This window comes from Barbatula barbatula, assembly GCF_947034865.1.
Source record: "Barbatula barbatula genome assembly, chromosome: 8".
NCBI lineage: Eukaryota > Metazoa > Chordata > Actinopteri > Cypriniformes > Nemacheilidae > Barbatula > Barbatula barbatula.
In genome coordinates this window covers 24,521,352-24,538,910 of record NC_136771.1, presented here as the reverse complement: position 1 = coordinate 24,538,910, position 17,559 = coordinate 24,521,352, and the positions used below count along the sequence as shown (strand labels likewise).

Genomic DNA, 17,559 nt, shown 5'->3' with positions numbered 1-17,559 from the left:
AAATATATTGTTTGAAAATTTCTGATAACATGATAGACATAACCCTTTTTTTAATCTCACACAGTGATGCCATTTTGGAAGGTCACCTTTTAAATGAGAATCCTGTCATCATTTACACTCCCTCTTGTCATTTTAAACCTGTATGACTTTCTTCCGCACAGCACAAAAGAAGATATATTTAAGATTGATGTTAACAGCCCCCCATTCACTTGCACTGGTGTTGTGTCCACACAATAGAAGTGAATGGGGGGGGGGCAAAGTAAGACTTAGTGTTAAAATACAAGAGTCAAGTTCTCAAAACAACATTGTTAACATTGAGGAACCAACTATTTTTAACATTGATTCAATAATTTCTAGCTGTTAGCTTTCTGTATGGTTAAAATCAAACTTTGCGTTCACAGACTGCAGGGGTATATAAATATATATAAGTATATTATCTGTCACGTCATTTTGAAATATAAGTTTCTGACAAAGGTTCCTAATATAAATTCGAATACGGCACATACCGGAACCCCAGAAGCGAGTTAAAATTGTTTCGGTTCCTTCACCCCAAAGTCTATGGGTTTTTCTAAAGTTTTTATTTTTATTTTTTAAACCAAGGTAGTGTCTTTAAAACAGAGGTTGCTAACATGTTGCTAACAGCGACTACTTCCTGTGGTGGGAACGTTAGACATCATCGCGCATATAAAGCTCACAAATAATGTGTGATACACACAAAGTATGTACAAAATTGTGTATATTTCTTATTTTGTATTGTTTTAAGTTTATTCACCGCATAATTTCTTTATGCAGCGTTTATGTTCGAATTACTATTGTGAACTGGGCGATATGGAGGGGAAAACAAGAGTCCCTTATTTTGCATAAAGAAATTATGCAGTGAATGAACTTAAAACAGTACAAAATAAAAAATATAAGAAATTGTGTACATACTTTTTGTGTATCACAAATGCAACATAGGCACAAATCTCTAAAAACATTTCTGTGGATTTACAGAGTAATTATTTGCCAGGGAACACGTTTATAATGACGTTTGAGAAGATTGTCGGAGGTTTGGTGGTGGTGACGTTGAAATCGAGCGACCGTATTGTAATCTCCTGTTTGCTTTTTACTTCTGCGATTGTATTAAGGTTTCAAAATAAGCAAATATTGTGTTCCTCTGTAAAGATTTTCTTGATAGACAAAACATGATTTGATTTTTAATTTCAATTCACAACAACAGATTCCAACGCAGATTTTATCCCTGTTAATGTTTAAAAATGTATAATTTTATCCGTACAATCATCAGTAATGCTAAAAGGAAACTCATAGTCATAAGGACGCACATCTGTGGGTCTGTTTTTATTGCATACTATTGTCTGATTACTCAGTTAGCACAATAGATAGTGACAGCTTTCATTTTTAAACTGCAAACTTTGGCCTGTCACATGTGACTGCAGGAGCGTGTGTACAGGACTGATTCAGTATCCTGCAGGAGATCCGCCTTCCCTCCAGTCACATGCAGCACAAATTCTGTCACGCTCTCGTACAGCTACATGGATTTCTGCCACCGTTTGATTCCGATTTATTTCATGATTCTTCTCCATCAGCCCTTTAAGCACATACTGCATTCACAAACATAAAACAGAAAAAATATGAATAACTATCATTCTCCATCTTTTTATGTTCAGTAGATGTCTTAGCGACTTTTGCAAGAATCCCACCTCATCAAAGTTTTCTTCTACCTCAGTGGAATTCGGTTTCCAGCCATTGTGAATTCTGGATTCATTAACAGATCTCTCCAAGTTAAAGTCAAAGAACAGATAGTTTAGGACCACCTGAGACGTGAGAGATGGGAGACAGAAAATCTTATTTTGACAAACACCTGTAAATCTCAATGCTCAAAATTGAAGCGCTTATTGGAACCTCAAGCACATAATAGTCCAACCCCCCAATAAAATCGTCCATCTTTTATTCATCCTAGTGATATTTTAAACCTTTAAGACTTACTTTCTTCTACAGATCACAAAAATATACATTTGAAGAACGATACATTGACTTGAACACAAAACCATTTCACAAAATATCTTCTTTGGTGTTCCACTGAAGAAAGAGTAACATACAGGTTTCAGAATTTTTATTTTAGGGCTTAATCAGAGTAAATCGTGTTAGTTTGTTAATGTTGTCTTTATGTTTTGTACAGTTCAACATGTATTAAAACAAGCTTCAATTGTACAAATCTGTTTGGGTTTTTTGTTACCTGTGCAATTGCTGTGGGAATTTTTGTCCAACCTGAAGCCCCAACCACCATTTTGACCCGTTTGTGTTTTGGTTGCGAGTTGTCCATTATTATTGTGGGACACATTGATGAAAGTGGTCTTTTTCCTTGTTCAGAAACACAAGTACACAGTTACATCACTGCAGTTACATGGGCAATGTTGTGTCAAAACATAGTAGAAACATATGATGGAAAAATACACTTTATTGCGCCTTGTGATGTCATAATCCGAATGCAAAGAGATTTTATCTTTATTTAAACAAAGTGCTGTCATTGAAAACAGGTCGGTAGAACCCAAGTGCAGTTTAACATCACAAAACAAAACCAACAATAAACAAAAACGTGAATGAATGCGGGACTCAGCAGATTCACATGGTCAGATCTTTGGTGACAGAAAATAACAGGGATTGTCAACACAAAAGACAGAAACAGATCACAACACAGATACATGAAGAACCCTTTCAAACCTGCAAACATTAAAGTCATCATGAAATGGAAATTGTAATTCCGTTTTCTTTCACCTTGTGACATATTTCCAAGCGTCTTAATAAAATGAGTTCTTACCTGGTTTAATTATGTTGTTCGTATTTATGTTCTTTCCTTCTTCGGGGATGCTGAAATCCCTCATCTGGTTATTAAAGATGATGCCTGTTGCGGGTGACATCACCATAGAACCAAAACTATACGAAGACAAAGCAATGAACAACAAATATTAGCTGTTTGATAATGTAGAAACCAAGAAACCAGGTTAAAAGTTAAATTAAAAGTCAAGAGCTAAAGAAAAGCAAACACTGGTCACAATAATAGTGATTTTTGTGGGTACCAAACCCATTAACATTCAGGACTCACAACTTGACTTGGAGTTGAGATGACTTGAGGACTCGAGACTTACTGTTGACTTAACTGAAATGAAAACAATGACTTGGTCCCATTTCCCATTTTAAGTTTCATCAAAGTGCATGGCATAGAGAAAAGCTTGGATTAGTACCATGTATCACGATACCATATTGTCTCTATTTTTATTATTAATCTATTTTTATTGTTATTTTATAATGGCCAAAAGTATTGGCAGCTTAAGCTGTTTTGGTGTTCATTCACATGTTTATGGATTAATAAATTAAGATTAAGAATATTCAAGAATTGTCTCTTACGCATCATTGATGCTGCCGGTGACGGCCACAGCACTGCCATCTTCTGCAATGATAGACAAATGAGATGTCCCAGAGTCGTAAGATGGAGAGACGTTATTTCCATAGTAGCTGTCAGGTTTGGTGGTTTTGTCGTCTATCTTACTTCTAATGCTTTTTGCAGTTTCATCTGAAATCATGTTTTGAACAATCTGTTGAACAAGATAGGACAAACTGAGTGAAAGATGCTTTGGGAAAATAATTTTGGCTATAACATTTCTTTACTATAATGGACAAAAAGAGCTTTAAAGCTTTTTCTAAAAGAAGTCATCCAAAAACTGAACATCCTGCAATAATTTTTGACGTCATGTCATTATTTGTGATGTTCAAGATCCACTGGCGCTTGAATCTATCAACTCTTGCATGGAGGTCCATTCAAATTTGTGCAAGGGTACTAAATATTTTTCTTTACAAAACATTCTCTTCTGTCTCCTGTGTTCATGTTGTCTGAAACACTGGTTCAGCTCATCATCACATGCTCTAATGTCATTGTGGGGGTTGACTCCGCCCTCTTGTTACTCTTTTAATTATGATTAAGCCTCATGTTGTAATTACTCTTGTTAATTTAATCGAAGACTTGAGTTCTTTGATGTTTTTTTTGTTATTCTGACAGTGAGTTTTTGTAATGTGTACAATATTTTATCTTAAATATCTTAATGTGCTACAAATCTAGTACAAAAACCCTTTTGTACAAATAAGTTAAACTTACAGCAGTGATTTTGTCAAATGAAAGATCTCCCAGTTCACTCTTCCGGGCGTAAGTGAAGCGGAAAGTCTCAATTATTCGATGATATGTCAAAACCTTACTCTCCTTTGTCCCTATGCTTTTGCTTGTGAAGTTGTAACCTGAAATAAAAAAAGGTTCATGTTTTGAACTGAACAATAAGGAAAGTGAGTGAGTGAGTGAGTGAGTGATTGAGTGAGTGATTAGTGATTAGTGATTAGTGATTAGTGATTGAGTGATTGAGTGATTGAGTGATTGAGTGAATCAGTGATTGAGTGATTGATTAGTGATTAGTGATTAGTGATTAGTGATTAGTGATTAGTGATTAGTGATTAGTGATTAGTGATTGAGTGATTGATTAGTGATTAGTGATTAGTGATTAGTGATTAGTGATTGAGTGATTGATTAGTGATTAGTGATTGAGTGATTGAGTGATTGATTAGTGATTAGTGATTAGTGATTAGTGATTGAGTGATTGAGTGATTGATTAGTGATTAGTGATTAGTGATTAGTGATTAGTGATTAGTGATTAGTGATTAGTGATTGAGTGATTGATTAGTGAGTGAGTGAGTGAGTGAGTGAGTGAATGATTAGTGATTAGTGATTAGTGATTAGTGATTGATTGAGTGAGTGAGTGAATGATTAGTGATTAGTGATTGAGTGATTGAGTGATTGAGTGATTGATTAGTGATTAGTGATTGAGTGATTGAGTGATTGAGTGATTGATTAGTGATTAGTGATTGAGTGATTGAGTGATTGAGTGATTGAGTGATTGAGTGATTGAGTGATTGAGTGATTGATTAGTGATTAGTGATTAGTGATTGAGTGATTGATTAGTGATTGATTGATTGAGTGAGTGAGTGAGTGAGTGAGTGAGTGAGTGAGTGAGTGAGTGAGTGAGTGAGTGAGTGAGTGAATGATTAGTGATTAGTGATTGATTGAGTGAGTGAGTGAATGATTAGTGATTAGTGATTAGTGAGTGAGTGATTGATTAGTGAGTAAGTGTTTGAGTAGTGATTAGTGAGTGATTGATTGATTAGTGATTGATTGATTGATTAGTGATTAGTGATTGAGTGATTGATTAGTGATTAGTGATTAGTGATTGAGTGATTGATTAGTGATTGATTGAGTGAGTGAGTGAGTGAATGATTAGTGATTAGTGATTAGTGATTAGTGATTAGTGATTAGTGATTAGTGATTAGTGATTAGTGATTGATTGAGTGATTGAGTGATTGATTAGTGATTAGTAGAGTTGAGCCGGATACTCGGCTGAAACGAGTATCCGGTACGGATAAAGCATATTTGCCGAGTACAAGTATTATACGAGTAATACGAGTCAATATCTGTGCTCGGATGGAATAAAAATCCTCATTGGGTAGCTGACTGTGTCTGCGTTCTGTGATAGGCTAGTCACAGCGCCCCTCCCTTACACATACAGATTTGCTGTGTCCCGCTCTGCTCACTCAGTGTTGCCAACTTAGCGCCTTTGTCGCTATATTTAGCGAGTATTCAGACCCCTCTAGCGACACATTTTTAAAAAAGCGACTAGCGACAAATCTAACGACTTTTTCTGATGTTATTGGAGACTTTTGGAGACTCTGACGTGAAAGCACATATCGTTCTTAATCTTCACAACGAGCAGCGGGTCCTGCCGAGAGCCGCATGCCCGCACCAAAGCACTCACAGGCGGCTCAGTCCTCGCGAAGCAGCCCCTCCCCCGGCTGCAGTCAGAGCAGGAGATGTTCACCCCTCCCCGTCCAGACTGCAAATGATCGCGCGCATGCGCAGAAAGCCGCCGCTGGCTGAATTCAGCTTGAGATATAAAATGTTCTTTGTCTAAAATAATTAAATCACCGCAGAAAAATAAATCCTCTCAGCTCACTCACTCACACACAGAACGCTGAGAAGAGAACAGCTCTCTTTCTCTCTCTCTGTCTCTCCCTCAGTCACTCAGGTTCGCGGGTCTTTTCCGTTAACGTTTAGGGTTTCTTCAGCTTCAGGTTTGTTTTTTATTTCGTTTTTTTTGCAGTACTTATTAACCAGTAGAGTTCTGGTAAACGTGGGGTTTGTTCAGACGTGGTGCTTGGTAGAACGCGACTAGCGTTGCGTCTCTGCCTGTCTGAGATTTTTTTCTTCTTTTTTTAACCGTCTGCTGGCTCCAACCAGTTTTTTGACTTCATGTATAAAACTATAATATTTCAAATTAATTAGCTACACACACTCTCTCTCTCTCTCCCTCCCTCCGCTGGTCATCTAATTTTTTTTTTAACGTCTGCTGGCTCTAACCAGTTTTTTTACTTCAGGCACTGAGTGTCTGACACTTTCTTGCTGTGTTTTATTAAAAAAAATAAAGGTGGTTGTGGTATAAATAATATTACAAATTAAGCTACACACACACACACACACACACACACACAGTGATCAGTGATACAGAATAATGAGTGATACAGAGAGTACTTCGGCTGACACTGCACCACCAGTCAGAGTTTGCTTAACCTTGCAGGACAGTGAGGGTCAAATCAGTGACAATGAAAACAGTGGCAGTAGCACCCACCTTTCCCCCACTGAGACCAATATTGCATCTGGGGATGGAGGTCCTCCTCCACCAAAGACCAAGAGGAATTCTGCAGTATGGAACTCTTTCACTGTTTCTGAAAATGATCACTCCAAAGCCATTTGCAAGCTTTGCAAGTCCAAGCTTAGCAGAGGTAGAGATGCAAAACATTACAACACAACATCTCTACATAACCATCTGCTATATGTTCATCACATGAAAAAGCCCACTGTATCAGCCACCTCCTCCTCTCCTCTTCCTTCTCGGGTCACTGGTGTTCAGCTGGGTGCTGCTAAGGGCTCACATTCATCTTCCTCTTCACCAATATTCACTGCATTTGCAGCAAAGCAGCCATTCTCAGGAAACCATCCCCGGTCAAAACAAATTACAGAGATTATTGGTAAAATGATCTGCACTGATCTTGAACCTTTCTCTGTGGTGGAGAGGAAAGGCTTCAAGACACTTGTTGGCTTTTTAGAGCCCAAGTATAAGATCCCATCGAGGCACTATTTCAGTCGAACTGTAGTGCCTGAGCTGTATGAGGCAATGAGAGGAGAGTTGGTCCAGTCACTTAAGGCAGCTGAAGGAGGTGTCATCAACCTCACTACAGATCTCTGGACCAGCAATCACAACGCACATGCATATCTCTGTCTTACTGGGCACTGGTGTGAACGTGTAGGGGAAGCTTCAGTACAGAGGAAAGCAGGGCTGCTAAATGTTGGTGTGCTGGACATTGAGCACACATCAAACAACATTCTGTGCTGCCTTAAGGAAAAGATGAGAGAGTGGGAAGAGTCTGTTGGTCAGTCTGTCACAATACGGTTTGTTGTTTCAGATAATGCAGCGAACATGGTAAAAGCTTTGACTGAATATGGGCACATCCGTTGCGTGTCTCATACGCTTCACTTGGTGGTGATCAAAGCACTGGAGAAGGACAGGGTTGTGACATCCCTTCTCTCCAAAGCCAGGAGCATATCTGGCCATGTTCATCGCTCAAGCAAAGCCAGCAACAGACTACATGAGCTGCAAACACAGTTGAACCTCCCCCAGCACACGCTTATAACAGATATAAAAACAAGGTGGAACTATACGTTCTACATGCTCCAGCGGCTGGTGGAGCAGCGGAGGGCTGTGCAGATTATGACACAGGAGACGAACATGGGTAAAGCTCCAACAATCATCTATCCAAATGAGTGGGGGTTAGCATCAGACATGCTCACTGTTCTTAGTCCTTTTGAGGAGGTCACACGGGCGCTCTCAAAACACAGCGCCTCCATCTCTGAGGTCATCCCCCTCCTGCATGGCCTGTGCTCCATCATCAGGTCACTGCATGCTGGTGAGGAATCTGAGGATGTATCTGATCAGTTCATGGCTGTTGATGATGATCAGGATGACACAGTGGGGCTGGGCCAAGATGTTGCGGCTGAGTCCAGGGAAGGGTTAGGCACAGCAGCAAGGAAACTGGCAGCCAATCTGAGCAAAGAACTAGAATGGCGTTTCGAACCAATTTTTGCAAACTCCACATTTCTGCTTGCCACTCTACTTGACCCCAGATATAAGGCCAGCTGTTTTCCAAACAATGTTGATGTGGAGGCACTGAAGAGGACATTACTCCTCAGGATGGAGCTCTGTGACCCTGTGGCTACACTTGCAAGAAACACAGAAGAGACACCTGCCACCAGCAGCACTTCAGTCTTGTCTTTCCTGCAGAAAAAGAAATTGGCTATTCCAATGAGGACACATTTACCATCAGGTGATGTGGAGGCCTACCTGGCAGATGGGGACATCAGCCTTACAGATGACCCAGTGAAATACTGGTCAGGCAAGCTTCAGTGCTGGCCCAATCTTACACGCTTTGCCCTGCAGTATCTCAGTTGTCCACCTACAAGTGTCCAGTCTGAGCGTGTTTTTAGCACAGCTGGAAATGTGGTCAGTCCAAAGCGTGCAAACTTAGACCCTAGCCATGTGGAACAACTGGTCTTCATTAAAGTCAATGCAGATCTTAAAAACAGCGTCGGACTATTTGATCCTTAGAACACACAGTCCCCTCAGCCCCCCTCTCACTCTTTCTCTCTCTCTGTCTCTCTCTAACTCACACACACACACACACCTGGTGTAAAAAAAAAAAAAAAGTAACCAAAAAAAAACACTGATCATAAAAAAATTAAAAGTTAAAAAAAGAAAGTTATGTTTAGATGAAAACTCTTGTTCATTACATTTTTCTTCATAATTGCAACCACATGTGTTGTATTAATTGTTGCAAAACTTGTTCTGTATATAGTTCGTTTGTTATCGTGATCAAAACCATTGATCTGAAGCTCAATGCTGATGCTGTCATGTAAATAGTTTTCTAATCAGCAATAAATATAACAATTTCTGATCAACCCATAGCAATTGCATGATTAAAAATAACATACTGGTTAAAGCCCCGCCCCTTTCAAGACAACCCGACCACTTCCGGGTTAAACCCCGCCCACTTCCAGGTTAGGCCCCGCCCAGTCCGAGTACAGATACAGATACAGATAATTCATATGGTTAACAGATACAGATACAGATACAGATAATGCTGTACTCGCTCATCCCTAGTGATTAGTGATTAGTGATTGAGTGATTGAGTGATTGATTAGTGATTAGTGATTGAGTGATTGAGTGATTGATTAGTGATTAGTGATTAGTGATTAGTGATTGAGTGATTGAGTGATTGAGTGATTGAGTGATTGAGTGATTGATTAGTGATTAGTGATTAGTGATTAGTGATTAGTGATTAGTGATTAGTGATTAGTGATTGAGTGATTGATTAGTGATTGATTGAGTGAGTGAGTGAGTGAGTGAATGATTAGTGATTAGTGATTAGTGATTAGTGATTGATTGAGTGAGTGAGTGAGTGAATGATTAGTGATTGAGTGATTGAGTGATTGAGTGATTGATTAGTGATTAGTGATTGAGTGATTGAGTGATTGATTAGTGATTAGTGATTGAGTGATTGAGTGATTGAGTGATTGAGTGATTGAGTGATTGAGTGATTGATTAGTGATTAGTGATTAGTGATTGAGTGATTGAGTGATTGATTAGTGATTGATTGATTGAGTGAGTGAGTGAGTGAGTGAGTGAGTGAGTGAGTGAGTGAGTGAGTGAGTGAGTGAGTGAATGATTAGTGATTAGTGATTAGTGATTAGTGATTGATTGAGTGAGTGAGTGAATGATTAGTGATTAGTGATTAGTGAGTGAGTGATTGATTAGTGAGTAAGTGTTTGAGTAGTGATTAGTGAGTGATTGATTGATTAGTGATTGATTGATTGATTAGTGATTAGTGATTGAGTGATTGATTAGTGATTAGTGATTAGTGATTAGTGATTAGTGATTGAGTGATTGATTAGTGATTGATTGAGTGAGTGAGTGAATGATTAGTGATTAGTGATTAGTGATTAGTGATTAGTGATTAGTGATTAGTGATTGATTGAGTGAGTGAGTGAGTGAGTGAATGATTAGTGATTAGTGAGTGAGTGATTGATTAGTGAGTAAGTGTTTGAGTAGTGATTAGTGAGTGATTGATTGATTGAGTGATTAGTGATTAGTGATTGAGTGATTGATTATTGATTGATTGATTGAGTGAGTGAGTGAGTGAGTGAGTGAGTGAGTGAGTGAGTGAGTCTCTCACTCAATCACTCAATCAATCACTAATCAATAACTAATCAATCACTAATCAATCACTAATCAATCACTAATCACTAATCAATCACTTACTCACTAATCAATCACTCACTCACTAATCAATCACTTACTCACTAATCACTAATCAATCACTCACTCACTCCCTCATTCACTCATTCACCCACCGTCGAGTACTTTTAGTATCAAAGTGAGCACGGGTCCACTAAAAGGAGCATCTGGAGCATGAAATGTATATTTTCCCAAAGTAAAGTTTAATGCATATTCATGAACCCTTGGTTCATAATCCCGTAGATCATCAAGTGTTATTATTCCTCCTGTATCAACACAAACCAACCAATCAGACAGTATTGATCATATTTGTCATTATTAACTACCATCAAAAATGAACATAATGAAATAATATCATGATATCACCTGCTGCATTGATGTCCTCCACTATTTTTTGACTCAGTGATCCAGTGTAAAACACTTCCGCTCCTTCATTTGCTATAAGCTCATATGTGTCGGCTAGTTTGAGAAGTTTTATCATATCATTTTCCTTAAGGGTTTTATTGTTTGAATCACAAAACACGTTGCTGTAAAAGAAGCAAAGAAAGAGATTTTAAAGGTGATGCAGAGATTCAGAATCACACATACATGGTAGAAAACAGTGCAATTTATATTATGTACTTTAAATGGCATGTTCATTTATCCTCACTGGTTGAAACAATTGCCTCTGAGTTTACCTCATGTTGATTTATTTTAATTTAGCTTTTGATTACAAAAAATATTCTTACCACCATAATGTGCTATTCTGAATCATTTCTCTTTTCTCTTCTAGAGCTTTTTTCATGGCACGGCTAATATAAACACCCTCGCGTGCCATCTTTATACTGGGCTCAAACAGATCCTTCCATTCTAGTCTGCCGTGTCTTTTGTGTGCCATCATGAAACCTCGGATTAGTCCAGGAACAGCGATGGACAATCCTCCTATCACAGAAAACACAGTGATTAAAATAAGAGGCTGTAAAACTAATAACTGCGTCTGTGTTTATTTCATCACGGTCATCATGGATGCTGGATTTGGGGACATGTGGTCTACCTGATTCTGCTTTCTTGGGGTCTTTGTCAAACATGTTTTCTGATTTCTGTGGAGCAGTTTCTCTGGCATCAATTGTCTCCACGTGTCCTGAAGGTTTCAGGAAACAACTCTTTTCAACATTTTGAACAGAATCAGTGGGCTTGTGGGTTATTTTTAGCTTTATTAGCCAAGGGTCAGAATGATATTTCCGGGTTGTTCCTTAATTTTTTTCTTGTTCTATTGACCAGCAAAGGTCCAGATTTTCATCAAACATTAAACACAGATACATATGGATTCACTAGAGGAGGCTGGACTTTATAAAGAGGATCACTGTTGATGATCACATGATCAAATTTCAATGAACAGCAAAGACAACTTTATTCATTTCTCATTTGCAGTGCCATAAAAAAAGTAGTTTGAAAGCACACAGTTACATCATGTTAACAAATTTAATTCAAGGGTGAAGAGCCCAACTTAAGGAAACACTGATGGTGACTTTTGTCATGCTGGGAACGTTCTTAAAACATAAAAAACTTTCAAAAACTTTTTCAAAAATCTCTAAGGAACGTTCTTATAACAAACTTTTGTCAGCTGGGTATAAGCTGCATATTCAAGTTTTTGTATGTAGTGTGGAAGTTTGGACATGGAGTTTCATGTTAACTGCATTGATTCAATGGTTTCATCTGCTCTCATGCAATCTGGGTAACTAGCAGATGATTTGAATCGGGTGTTTTAAATAAAACATTCTGTAAGGGGTTCCCGAGGATCAGGATTGAGAACCCCAAGGATAAACAATTGACTTGATTTGACTTGAGGCTTGACTTGCTCCCACCTCTGCAACTGACACAAGTCAGTGGTTTAACTCAGGGGTTCTCAAACCTGATCCTCGGGAACTCTTGAAAGAGCCCCTGACGGAAAGTTGTAGCTATTGTGAGATGTGGTCATATCTGGTTAGGTACCTGTAGATACATTGTATATAGTGAAGACAGCTCCTCCTCCTATTCCCATGTTTTGAGGGCTATACAGACCCACACACAATAGAGTAGCAATAGCTGCATCAACCACTGAGCCGTTCTTCAACAACAAGATGTCCCTGTCAAAGATCAAAGAGACGTTTAAATACATTGCTAAATTTGGGTAACTTTCTTAAACGTATACTGTAAAACCTTTCGAGCTGGTTTAACTTAGATACGAAAGTTCACATGCTGCCATAAAAGCATGAGTTAACTTAACTTAAGTATGTGTTTGTTTAAACTCAAATAGATATGTTTTAGTTAACCCACACTGTACAAATGATTACCTGTCCGATCTTAAAAAATGTTAGGCAGCTTATGAACTCAATATTTAAATAGCACTATGGGATTTATCTGATCTACTGACATAACTGCAATATAATATACAAAACTATTTCTGCATAGGTGTATAAAGACGTATGAAATGCTAAGCTTTATCATGGCTAAGACCACGCAAATAATAATGCAAACGAAAAAAAAAATCGAAGATGACACAAGTATATACAAGCAGCACTCTGGTTCCAGATAAACAAACAGCAAATATTATATAAAAAATATATCTTTGCACAATTATAATAAATATGCACACTGGTGAATGCTGCTTTGGTTAATAAAGTCTCAATGTCCTGCTGAAACAACAAAATCCACATTGTTTCCCCTAAAGTATATATACATACACGGAAAACATATCTAGCCAATATTTATATATTTTGAAGTCATACCTCCCAACCCGAGAGCAATTCCTGGCATCTGCAGCCACTGCTGCTTTAGGAAAGCAGGATTCGATCGGTATTGTGGCTGTAAAAACTCCCAAATGGTAACAAAGAATGAGAGTCCCAACAACGGCTATCAGAAAAAGAACGGCAAACCTAATCCTGATCCTAAATTTGAGAGTATAGATTAATATGTTTCTTCTTTCATAACGATGTTCAATTATTTTACATGCTTTTTATATCAATCCATATAATCTTCAGATGGATTAGTATGTATTATTTTGACTTTAGAAAGTCACAAGCAATAAAACTATAATAATATTTGCATCTGCTCTGGCGATGTGCTGTTTGCATGCATGCAATGTTGTTACAAAACATTTCAGATTTGAAACCCAAAATCAAAGTACATTAAACACAGCAAAAAACTTTTTACTTTAGAGAGTTAAAGTCACAACTGTGCTTCCCACCTTTAGTAAGTGGACAAGAACAAATATCATTCACTTGCATTTGATAAAAGTACTTTATAAACACACTATTACAGCTGATCAACAAATAAAATCAGAAATCAAGGATAAGATCCTAATTAAAGGAAACACTGATCACTGTTATGGTGACTTCTTATTGTTGATGTTTCCTTCAGTGATTGTGTTTGTTATCAGCAGGTGTTCATCATTAATGATCAATCATCACTTCATTAATCACCTTAATTATCTCATTAACTTTACTCTGCTTCAGTGTTACTTTAACTCTCTAACCGTTTGGACTTAAATATTCTCCCAACAGAGTAATTTGAACTCCGGGGCTTTTGCTGTGAAGCTTTACACACAAGATATGGTGATAATGGCCAAAGAATTCTTTCAATGTCCTTTAATGAACTTATCATGGTAGACATACAAATACCTTTTCCTTTCTCTTCTCTTTCTTTCCTCTGGTGTTTCTGGAGATGTCCTTTCTACATCACCCATCAAGAAAGTTGACTGGGCTGTAAAAAAAATCGTAACCTTTATATTCAACATAAACCAAACATTAAATTCTAATTAAACACCCAAACCTTACTTCTATACATATTCTATTGCTACACATGTCGTGTTTTTCTCTTTGCTTTAATCCCTGTGTTAACAGATCTCACCCTGATACACCAACAGCGAAACCCCCAGTGTTAAATTAACACTCATAATATTTATATATTACACATTACTAGTGTAAAAAGTAACACAGACACAGTATTGAAGTTAATGAGATATTGAACAAAACCAGAAAAACACATATTCCACACACTTACAGTCACTTGTGTACTTCAAGATCTCACCAGAAGAGAATTAAACTCAACCATCACTACCATCTTCACTTATTACAGAGACCACTTTCACTTTATGTCATGGGTTTAATCCCAGTGGATTGCACATACCCAGTATAATACAATTGAAGATGCTTTGGCTAAAAGCAACTGCCAAATGTGTAAATGTAAATATAGTTTAACATTTCGCACTTTACTCTAGTCCAAATATTTTAGATGCCCCCTTATTGAACACGTGATCAAGACAATGATGTGATGATCGAGACATTCATGATGAACACCTGAAGAAAATATCAACAATTAGAAGTCACCATAATGGCCTTGATGGATAATGTTCATGGGGGTCATGGATGAGTTCTGTTCTACATTTACATTACATTTATTCATTTGGCAGACGCTTTTATCCAAAGTGACTTACAAGTAGTTTTTTACAGTGTCACATTACTGCCGAGCAATCAGGGGTAAGGTGTCTTGCTCAAGGGCCCTTCAGTCATGACCTGCTGACACTGAGAGTCCACCTTTAACCTTCTGATCACAAGCCCAACGCTCTAACCACCAGGCCACAACTGACCCTTAGTTCATGAGCTGACTCTTGATGTTTGAATTATTCAGGTGATAATTATTGACAAAACACAATTACACTCAACTAAGAAGTCCACCACTGTGCTCTCCTACAAGACAGAGAATCAACTACTTGGATGACTGTAATGGTGGTTTGAAATCATTTCAACATGGATTAATATAACTTTTGAACCCGCTGTTAATGTTGACAACAATACAATCAACATTGACAAAAAAGTGTTATAACATTGATTCAATGGTTGCTTGCTATCAGGTGATTATCTTATTCAGGTGCCCATCTCTGTTAACAGCATCAAACAACCATTATTATTGATTATTACTACTGTTGATCTTTTTATCTGAGTTAGTTTGATGATTGTCACCATTGTTGAGGTTTGCATGATGAGGTTTGATCTCTAAATGTGTCTGCAAAACCACACAATTTCATTACAAAATGCTTAACTAGACTTTATCTGAAGCAGAGCATATCTTATGTCAGATATCATCAATTATATTTACATTAATGCATTTGTCAGAGGCTTTTATCCAAAGCGACTTACATCGCATTTCCCTAAACATTTATACATAGGTATCTGCAATCCCCTGGGATCCAACCCACAAATGCAATGTTCTTACCACTGAGCAACAGGAAAGCTTCATAAGTGTTTTCATTTAACACAATTACAAGCACTGAATGAAAACTTACTTAGAGTCAAGAGCTCAAATAAAGCAAACACTGATCACAGTTATTGTGGTTGGGTGAAATGTCAACTTTATCTCAACATTAATAGCAGGCGCAAAAGTGATCAACACTTCAAAAAAATCTACATTGGTGAAAGTGGTGAGGGCTGCCTAATATAGGTTTTGCCAGTGAGCAAATTCTCTAGGGGACGGCCTGCGCTGACAGCCTGCTGGGGCTCCGTAAAGTGCTAGTGCTAGTTCTAGCTTGCTTAGAGGAAAGTCTTTTAACTAAAATAGTTCAGCAAAACGCATGTCTGAATTTTTGACAAAAATAATGTAATGCAGATTGTATTGCATTTACCTCTGACAGCTTCTGAATCTGCCATGATGAAGTTTACTGGTCAGCAAGGAGAAAATGAAAAGAAAAATGCAGAATCAGAGTCGCTTCAGGTCGAAAAACTGCAAGCAATGAGAGAAAAACTGTAGGCAGGAAACCAGCAGCTGCAACAAAAAACCATAGTACAGTAAAATGAGCCGCTTACTTCTTTTATGACAGTTAACAACATCCTCACAGTGGCTGCAAACAATCACATGCAACTGCCAGGCAGGAAACCTCAAAGTTTAGACAGCAACCGAGTGGTACGTTCATCAATCTCACAGAAAGCAAGTGTGTCATTTTGAATCCAAAACTTCTTTATATTTCTGGAGAAGGGCATTATGAAATGATGAAACAAGCCAAATCATTATTTAATGAGTAATCCAGTATATTGTAGAGAGGTTGTAATTATTTAAAATAATGTTGAAATATGATGTGTTTTGAACTGCATCCTCCACACTGCATGTCTTGACAGACACATTTACATTCACTCGGAAAGCGGAGTGGTTCTCAAAGTGTGCGACAACAATCTTTTATATATATATATATATATATATATATGGGCTACAGAATCTTAAGTATACTTTAAAAAGTTAGGGAGATAAGTTTAATAAAATAACTTACATTGGTGAAGTTAAAACTTAAAAAAATTATAGTTCAAAAAGAAAATGAAATAAATAACAAACGAAAAAATTATTTTGTCAGATAATGATACTTGCTTATGTCTCCTTTAAGTGTAAAGAAAAAAAATGTAGATAAATAATTTGGTTAAAATGTTCATAATGGTTTTTACAAGAAGATAATTGTCTTCATTAAACTACTAATATTGTGTCTGTCAATACAATTGCTTCGGAACCTAATGTTCTAAATATGGCAAGAGGCGTTACATTTCCTTCACACACTTGCAGTATTCGACCAACCACTACGCACTGGTTAACTGGCCAATCATAGCACACCCTGCTTTTCAAAACGATGAGCTTTGTAAAATATCTACACGTTTCAGAGAGGCGGAGCAAAGAGGGGATGCAAACATGCAGGGTATGTGGAAACACCGTGTTTTTAACCTTAAGTCGTGTTTACACATTCTATTAAATCTACAACAAACGAAAATATTAGTTTAGTGTCATTTGACCCCTTTAAGACAATCCCCCATTCTTCTCTTACCAGCAGTTCACGAGTTCACCTCGCATATAATAGCTACAGATGGGGGATATTATGGGTAATTGGCTTGCTGTCCCAGGGAGAGGGCTCCTAGTTCGGTGGTTCCTCCTAACTCGGAGCACCCACCCCGTGTCTGGGGAGAGGGCCCTGGATCCAGTGTATGCCCAGACTGAGGTCGTTCCCCCTTGTTATGCTGCTGTTAAATAGGCTGTTGGGGTGGAGGAGGGATGCTGCGAAAATGTAGAGAGACTGAAGGTGCGGCGTCTTGTCTATTTGTAACAGTTTTTCTTCCGGGCTAAAAGTTGA

General features: G+C 37.8%; 1 protein-coding gene across 1 annotated transcript; it reads right to left on the bottom strand.

Annotated features, from left to right (window-relative positions):
• Positions 1 to 1,183: 1,183 nt before the first annotated feature.
• On the bottom strand, positions 1,184 to 16,217 carry LOC306897184 (glutathione hydrolase 1 proenzyme-like). The gene is made up of 15 exons (XM_079461724.1): positions 16,078 to 16,217; positions 14,078 to 14,159; positions 13,187 to 13,345; positions 12,411 to 12,544; positions 11,473 to 11,559; positions 11,168 to 11,360; positions 10,806 to 10,966; positions 10,556 to 10,705; positions 4,151 to 4,287; positions 3,548 to 3,593; positions 3,406 to 3,448; positions 2,819 to 2,934; positions 2,237 to 2,361; positions 1,701 to 1,814; positions 1,184 to 1,601 (listed from the first exon to the last, which is right to left on the bottom strand). Exons 1-15 carry the CDS (start codon positions 16,100 to 16,102, stop codon positions 1,458 to 1,460), a joined length of 1,716 nt encoding a protein of 571 aa, XP_079317850.1. The 5' UTR covers positions 16,103 to 16,217; the 3' UTR covers positions 1,184 to 1,457.
• Positions 16,218 to 17,559: the final 1,342 nt, after the last annotated feature.